Genomic DNA, 8588 nt, shown 5'->3' with positions numbered 1-8588 from the left:
GGCAGTGTCACTGGCCCTCTTGTGGGATCTGAACCGGGGCCCTGCTGCTCAGAGCTGGCATCCCAAGCCAGCTCTTAACCAACGCGCCACTTGGCTGGCCCTGTCAAAATATTTTGATATAATAAAAATCTCAAAATATATACCTGAGATGCCACAGGACTAATGCTTTCTTTTCCCTTAATATATCTATTTGCTATTCCCTTAAAAGTCCTCTAGTGATCACTACTTGAGTCAAGTGTAAACATGAAAATATTGTCATTAAAATTAAAATTGTGAATGAAACAAGTTGACACATAAAGGGCAAATAAGTAGATAAAGGAATGTTAGAATTTAGCAATCACCCAATCTGTCCCCTTGTTTTCAGATGGCAAACGACAGTTCTGGTTCTGCAGTCCAGAAATGACTGGCCAAGACCACACTTAAAGCTAAAGCCTGGAAGTTACAAAGGAGCTGGTTCATCTAAAGCTTGCTGACGTGTTCTGCACACAGCCCGCAAAACCCCCAAATAGGAACGTACTTTCCTCCATGCTCAGGGATATGGCTCAGGCCACCAAGGCGCCAATGGGCCCTCGTGGAGCTTCCTGACACAAGCCCCTCACTCAGCAGGCGAGGGCTCTGGAAGGGAGGCCACAGGCCTGAGTGCCCAGAAGCCTGGTGGCACAGGAACACACGAATGAGCGGAAAGCCTGACTAACAAACACATCCTGAGCCTGGCTCCATCCCCAGCTCTCCCTCCTCTTTAGACCCCATCACAAGTGGAAGAACTGGAAGAGCATCTGCTTTTGGAGTCACTGCTTTGCAGCGATGTACACTAAACCCAAAAAGTCAGCAACATATGTGATTTTAAAGTTTCTACTGTGTTGTCGAAAAAGTCATGATGCATTTTTGCAACGAAAAGCATAGAAAAACTACATCATGACTTTTCCGACAACCTAATTGTAGCCACACTGCAAAAGCACAAAGAAACAGGTGAAATTACTTTTAAACATATATTTTATTTAATCCAATATATTGAGAATATCACTTTAACATGTAATCAATACACAAAGATTAATGAGATCTTTCACATGCTAGTTTTTACATCCTTCACACTCCCAGCACTCTTCTCTCCCACCCACCCCTTCCCATGGGGAGGAGCCACAGATTGCTACACAACCCAGCACAGCCTGTGACATCAAAGCCCTCCCACCATGAACTTGCTTAACTTTGTCAACCTCCCAAATCTGGCCTCCCTATTTCCTGACACTCTTCTCTGCAATTTATCCCAATATGGATGAGGGCCTGGACTTCTGAAGGCACCTACCCCTCACTAACTTCCCTCAGCTCCAGGGCGTTTGCAGCTTTTTACCCTGTTAAGTATATTAAATGGCATCCAAATCCTCGCAATCTGCTCCAGCATTGCTCCCTTACCCCTCTCTCTTCCCTCTAAGGCCCTTGGGCATTATGGTGGTGTTCTTCCTGGCCACACCCGGCCAGACACAAACCCCAGCCCCTGCCTCCAGGGCAGGATGTCCTGGCACCCGCTTTAACCCGCACCTCAATGCCTCCTGTCTGCACTTTAGCTAACCGAGGTCCGCACCACACCTAAACAAATGCTGTCTCACACATCATTTCTCCATCTATTCTCCTAAGGGGCTCATTTTATCTTTCCAAAACGTCATTTGTTTTCTTCTTCCCCTATAAAGATGGTATGTAAGCCCCAAATTCTAACCTCCTCCTAAAATCTGCCTTTTCTCTTGCTGATCTGTCTTCTGTCAGTTTCACTTGCAAGCCCCTAGGCATTGAATTTTAAAGAGGGTAAAAGTTTTTACTCCCCAACAGGCTCAAACAAAGGCAGTATTTCTTTAAATTGAAAAGATGTTATTAAAGCATGAGGGAAGTTTCTTAAAAACAAAAACAGGGGCTGGTGGAGTCGCTCAGTTGGTTAAGAGTGCAAGCTCTGAACAACAGGGTTGCCGGTTCGATTTCCACATGGGCCAGTGAGCTGAGCCCAAGCTGAGCTGCCGCTGAGCTGCCAACAGGTGGCAGGATGGCTCAGTGGTTAGAGCATGTACTTTTTTTTTTTTGCTTTTTTTTTTGCTTTTTTTTTAACAACAAGGTTTCCAGTTCAACTCCCGCATGGGATGGCGGGCTATGTCCACCTGCAGCTAAGATTGAACACGGACAGCACCTTGAGCTGACTGGCTGTGAGCTGCCAATGGGCGGCCAGATGGCAACTCGACTTGGAGCTGAGCTAGCTGAGCCCTCCACAACTAAAATTGAAGGACAACAACTTGGCTGTTCCCCTTCCCCAAGTCCCCAACACTGTTCGCCTCCCCCAATTCCCCAAAATCTTAAAAAAAAATTTTTTTTCACACATAACTCTTACCACTCCATCATAGTGGATTTTCACCCTAATTAATCCTTCCTGGTCCTTGCACAGAGGTAGGTACACACTCTCTTATTCTGCCTTTTTCACATCCATTCCAAAGAGTATCTTGTTTCAAAAGGCTGCATAATTAGTTGTACTGACACGACATAGTTTACCAAGTCCTGCCTTCTGATAAACAGTTTTGACTTTTCTAGTGTTTTGCAATAAAAACAATACTACAGTGAATAACATTCCTTATGTGAAACTACAGGATATATTACTGAATGGATGAATGAAATTCCCTGATGTGTCACAATTGAGTCTAGTAGTCGGAGCATGTTCATAGGTTGGGAAAAGGCTCTATACCTCCCAGGGTACCAGAAGTGCACCTGTTACAACCAGGCCAGAAAAGGTATTAATCAGCTTTTGCCGACTTAAAAAACAAAAAAAGAGAAGAGGTAATTCACATTTGAAAAAAAAAAAAAAAGTCAGCTTTGAAACCAAAGAGGAAAGCAACAAGAGGGGCAGCCCACTTACTGGGGATCTCCAGGCTGGGGTGGATGGCAGCCACACTCCTGACCATGGGTGGGGAGTGCCGCCCGTCCACCAGGTCGGACTCAGCGTCCTGAGCTTCTCCATGAATCACCGCAATTCCCAGCCGCAGGCGCTCAGCAAAAGACTGTGCCCTAAGGGAGAGCATGAGACACTTCAGAAACGACGCATCATCTGTTTTCTGTTAAGGTCTATGGGAGAAACATTAAAAGAACATAAATAGAAAGTAGTTTCTCAAAAAATTAATGAAAAAAAAAAGAATAAAATAATCTTAGAGTCTTGGACTCCAGGACAGGGTGTAGAGGCCCCATGTGATAAACGTGTCCCTCTGGCAGTGGGTACAGTGGGTAGAGAGCTAGCCCTGGTCTGAACTCAGGCAGCTGGGGGAGCCTGTGTAAGTTGGTTAACCTCCTCCAAGCCTCAGTTGCCTCCCTTGTAATTGCTAATTCTCTACTCAGTAGTGAGAACCAACCACATGAGACAAAGCACATTAAATACTAAGTGTTAAGCCTCGATCTTTTAAGTTTTATTAAGGTATGACTGAGATACAAAAAAATGTACATACGCGGTCCGACAATTAAGTTTGTGAACTTGTTGCAACATTGCTGCTAACCTTTTTCCGTATCAGAGGGATTATTCATTATGAATTTGTACCAACTGGACAAACAGTTAACCAAGTTTACTATTGGAAGTGCTGAAAAGGCTGCGTGAAAAAGTTAGACGACCTGAACTTTTTGCCAACAATTCATGGCTCTTGCATCATGACAATGCACCAATTCACACAGCACTGTCTATTAGGGAGTTTTTAGCCAGGAAACAAATAACTGTATTGGAACACCCTCCCTACTCCCTGATCTGGCCCCCAATGACTTCTTTCTGGCCCCCAATGACTTCTTTCTTTACCTGAAGATAAAGGAAATATTGAAAGGAAGACATTTTGATAACATTCAGGACATCAAGGGTAATATGACGACGACAGCTCTGATGGCCATTCCAGAAAAAGAGTTCCAAAATTGCTTTGAAGGGTGGACTAGGCGCAGGCATTGGTGCATAGCTTCCCAAGGGGGGTACTTCGAAGGTGACTGTAGTGATATTCAGCAATGAGGTATGTAGCACTTTTTCTAGGATGAGTTCATGAACTTAATTGCCTGACCTTGTATTTAAACTATACAATTTCATAAGCTCTAATGTATGTGTATATCTGTATCAACATTAACACAACCAAAACAATGAAAGTATTTATCACTGCCAAATGTTTCCTCGTGCCCCTCTGTAATTTCTCCTTCCACCACCAGGCAACCAGTGATCTGCTGGCTATCACCATAGTTCTACCTTTTCTAGAATTTCATAAGTAGAATTAGAGTATGTAGTCCTCTAGAGTATTTCATTCACTCAGCACAACAATTTGGAGGTCCGTCCATGTTACGCTGTACCTCAACGGGCCATCCCTTTACACTGCTGAGTAACATTTCATTGTACGGGTCTCTCACAGTTTGTCCATTTACTTGTTGTTGGACTTTTGTGCTGCTTTCAGCTTTGAATTATTACAAAACTGCTGTGGGCATTCATGTACAAATGTCTGTATGGACTCATGCTTTCTTTTCTCTTGGGTAAATATCTGAGTAGAAAGGCTGGATCATATGTCAGGCACATATTGGGTCATTGGAAAAGTCATGACGTATTTTTCTATGTTTTTCATTGCAAAAATGCATCATGACTTTTTCGACGACCCAATATTTAACTCTTTTAAAAAACAACCAAACTGTTTCCAAAAGTGATCCAATAAGCAAAGGTAGTGGGTTGTGGGAAATAACTGAAAAGGAACTTTTCGGGGAAAAAGACTTTACTCCTACATTTGATTTTGCTCTTTCCCTCTCTGGTGGAATGGCTTCTCCAGGAAACGCTAGCATATGGAACCCTCTCGGCCCAAATACCACTCTAAGTCCTGTACCACTGACTCATCAGGTACTGCAGGTTACCTGTGACTCTCTCAGCACTGCCCCATTTGTATGCCTCTGGGTGTTTTCGCTTCTAGAATGTCACCTTGTAACACATACTAGTAAGTGGCCTCTGGGCTGGATACAATTCTATTAATAAATTACGGAGTTCTCTGAATAGCAGTAAACAATTACAAAATTCATTTGTTAGTATTTTAAATGCCAGATCTGAAGTTCAATAACAAGCAGCCACCAATCTGGGAGTGAGGAAAGTACCAGATTGGAATTCCCCAGACATGGGAAGGCTTTGGTCAAGAAATAGGACTGGTGGTCACAGATTGGAAATGAAAAAAAAGAGGAAAATTAATCATCACTTAATAAATGAAGTTAGCACTTATTATGGACTTTTAAACCATCAGTCCACAGAATAAAAATAAGAGAACCTGTGGGAACCCCTGAGGTACAATCAGAATGCCAGGATCTGACTGGGGATGTGGTCCCTGGATACAGACCCGAGAAGCTCAATCGTGAGCTCCCACCTACCTCTTGGCAGAGGCTGGAGATTTGGCCACAATCACTGCATTCCTGTAATCCGGGATCTGTGACGGACAAGAGGTCAAGGGTTACTGCCATGTCTCCACAGGCTAGTCATACCAACACCCAACAATCCATAAAAAGGAACATTGCAACAGACTAAAAAATGTCTGGTCACTTAAAAGTTTTCCAAAAAGAGAACAGTTCAAAGCAAATTTCTCCTTTGGAAAATGAAGAAATGTCTACCTAGGAAATATTATCAAGGTATGAGCCTCACAGGCTTCTTTTAAGAAAAAAGTAGGGCTAATCAGTGATTGGATCATTATCAGTGCCAGCAAATACTGACAATGTGGTATAAAGATGTTTTTATAGTCAACAGGAAGTTGCCATTTCATAGTGCAGGGGTGATATCCATCCAATCTGAATCCAAGGTAATTGTCAAATTCCAAATTAGTGCAGTCCAAACAAATGACTACTTAACGTATCTCAGTCATATGTTGAGGAAACCAGCTTGTTAAAGGACACTCAACAAAGGACACTGGAGTTGGTAAAGTTGAACAACTGAAGTGATCTGTGCTAGTGATAATTATAACAGAAGATGTATCCATTATCAACATCTGAGAGTTTAGAAGACAGTATTGTTATTAAGCTGAGCAATAGTTTGTTGTTTCTGACTTCATTTTGGCAATATTTTCAATACTTTATGTTCTTGAAATTTAATCACATCAATTCATTAATTCATATTCATTCAAATATATCCCCATTGCTTTTTTTTCTCACAATTATGCTACAGTAAAGAATTTTAATGTCAGCACTTAACAGCTAGCACCTTGTACAATGCCTAACACATAGGAAGCACTAAATACTTAGTAAACAAACAAAAAACCTGATTAATTTGAGGAAGGCTCTATTATAGATATATCCAGCATAACCACAAGTATCAGATATCCTTACAGGAAAACCTTATGTATCCAACACTGTCAGTGAGCAAAGTAGCAAAAAATACTTTCATTTAGGCACTTTCCTTATTTTCACCATAAGTCTTTCTAAATTGTTTTATGTACTTCCTCGCCTCATCAAACATCAAACAGCACCAAACCCAGCCAAAAGAAGAAATAAACCAGGAAACAATTAATAAAGCAAATAAAAGGAGACTTTAAAACAAAGGACTCTTTAATAAAAACAAGTCTAATTTTTTCCTCAAAAGTTAAAACAGAAAATCATAGAAGAAACAAGCTGTTATAAAAAAGAAATCTAGGAGGTTAAAGAGATTATTGTCCAAATAAGAAACTCAGTAGCGGGCCGGCCAAGTGGTGCGTTGGTTAAGAGTTGGCTTGGGACGCCAGCTCTGAGAAGCAGGGCCCCGGTTCAGATCCCACATGGGCCAGTGATGCTGCGCCCTCTACAGCTAAGATAGTGAACAACTGCTTGACCTGGAGCTGGGCTGCCGTGAGTTGCCAGCAACGGTGTAGGGTGCAGTGGAGCTGCCGTGGGCTGCCATAAAGCTATCATGAGTGGCTGGCAGCCGGTGTGAGCAGCCGGCAGCGGCTGGCCACCGATCTGCCTCACCCAGGAAGAGTGTGCAATGATAATACCAACACGAGCCCGTGAAACAACGTCCTCCACAACTAGACTGAAGAACAAAAAGGACAGCAACTTGTCTGTTCCCCTTCCCCGATTCCCCAATAAAATCTTTAAAAAAAATTTTTTTTCACACATAACTCTTACCACTCCATCATAGTGGATTTTCACCCTAATTAATCCTTCCTGGTCCTTGCACAGAGGTAGGTACACACTCTCTTATTCTGCCTTTTTCACATCCATTCCAAAGAGTATCTTGTTTCAAAAGGCTGCATAATTAGTTGTACTGACACGACATAGTTTACCAAGTCCTGCCTTCTGATAAACAGTTTTGACTTTTCTAGTGTTTTGCAATAAAAACAATACTACAGTGAATAACATTCCTTATGTGAAACTACAGGATATATTACTGAATGGATGAATGAAATTCCCTGATGTGTCACAATTGAGTCTAGTAGTCGGAGCATGTTCATAGGTTGGGAAAAGGCTCTATACCTCCCAGGGTACCAGAAGTGCACCTGTTACAACCAGGCCAGAAAAGGTATTAATCAGCTTTTGCCGACTTAAAAAACAAAAAAAGAGAAGAGGTAATTCACATTTGAAAAAAAAAAAAAAAGTCAGCTTTGAAACCAAAGAGGAAAGCAACAAGAGGGGCAGCCCACTTACTGGGGATCTCCAGGCTGGGGTGGATGGCAGCCACACTCCTGACCATGGGTGGGGAGTGCCGCCCGTCCACCAGGTCGGACTCAGCGTCCTGAGCTTCTCCATGAATCACCGCAATTCCCAGCCGCAGGCGCTCAGCAAAAGACTGTGCCCTAAGGGAGAGCATGAGACACTTCAGAAACGACGCATCATCTGTTTTCTGTTAAGGTCTATGGGAGAAACATTAAAAGAACATAAATAGAAAGTAGTTTCTCAAAAAATTAATGAAAAAAAAAAGAATAAAATAATCTTAGAGTCTTGGACTCCAGGACAGGGTGTAGAGGCCCCATGTGATAAACGTGTCCCTCTGGCAGTGGGTACAGTGGGTAGAGAGCTAGCCCTGGTCTGAACTCAGGCAGCTGGGGGAGCCTGTGTAAGTTGGTTAACCTCCTCCAAGCCTCAGTTGCCTCCCTTGTAATTGCTAATTCTCTACTCAGTAGTGAGAACCAACCACATGAGACAAAGCACATTAAATACTAAGTGTTAAGCCTCGATCTTTTAAGTTTTATTAAGGTATGACTGAGATACAAAAAAATGTACATACGCGGTCCGACAATTAAGTTTGTGAACTTGTTGCAACATTGCTGCTAACCTTTTTCCGTATCAGAGGGATTATTCATTATGAATTTGTACCAACTGGACAAACAGTTAACCAAGTTTACTATTGGAAGTGCTGAAAAGGCTGCGTGAAAAAGTTAGACGACCTGAACTTTTTGCCAACAATTCATGGCTCTTGCATCATGACAATGCACCAATTCACACAGCACTGTCTATTAGGGAGTTTTTAGCCAGGAAACAAATAACTGTATTGGAACACCCTCCCTACTCCCTGATCTGGCCCCCAATGACTTCTTTCTGGCCCCCAATGACTTCTTTCTTTACCTGAAGATAAAGGAAATATTGAAAGGAAGACATTTTGATAACATTCAGGA

General features: G+C 42.4%; 1 protein-coding gene across 5 annotated transcripts in view; it reads right to left on the bottom strand.

Moving 5' to 3' along the window:
• Nucleotides 1–8588, bottom strand: part of PRPSAP2 (phosphoribosyl pyrophosphate synthetase associated protein 2) — a 56485-nt gene that overhangs the window by 13940 nt on the left and 33957 nt on the right. For all 5 annotated transcript variants that reach the window (XM_019656740.1, XM_019656744.1, XM_019656742.1 and 2 more), the window contains 2 exons: nt 5383–5438; nt 2888–3036 (listed from right to left, as the gene is read on the bottom strand). In XM_019656740.1, coding sequence (XP_019512285.1) covers nt 2888–3036; nt 5383–5438 — 205 coding nt within the window. The remainder of the gene's footprint in view (nt 1–2887; nt 3037–5382; nt 5439–8588) is intronic.

The sequence above is a fragment of the Hipposideros armiger genome, unplaced genomic scaffold (genome assembly GCF_001890085.2).
Source record: "Hipposideros armiger isolate ML-2016 unplaced genomic scaffold, ASM189008v1 scaffold_264, whole genome shotgun sequence".
In the NCBI taxonomy this organism is placed as follows: Eukaryota; Metazoa; Chordata; class Mammalia; order Chiroptera; family Hipposideridae; genus Hipposideros; species Hipposideros armiger.
The sequence above is the reverse complement of the archived record's forward strand: the minus strand, read 5'-3'. Positions and strand labels throughout refer to the sequence as shown.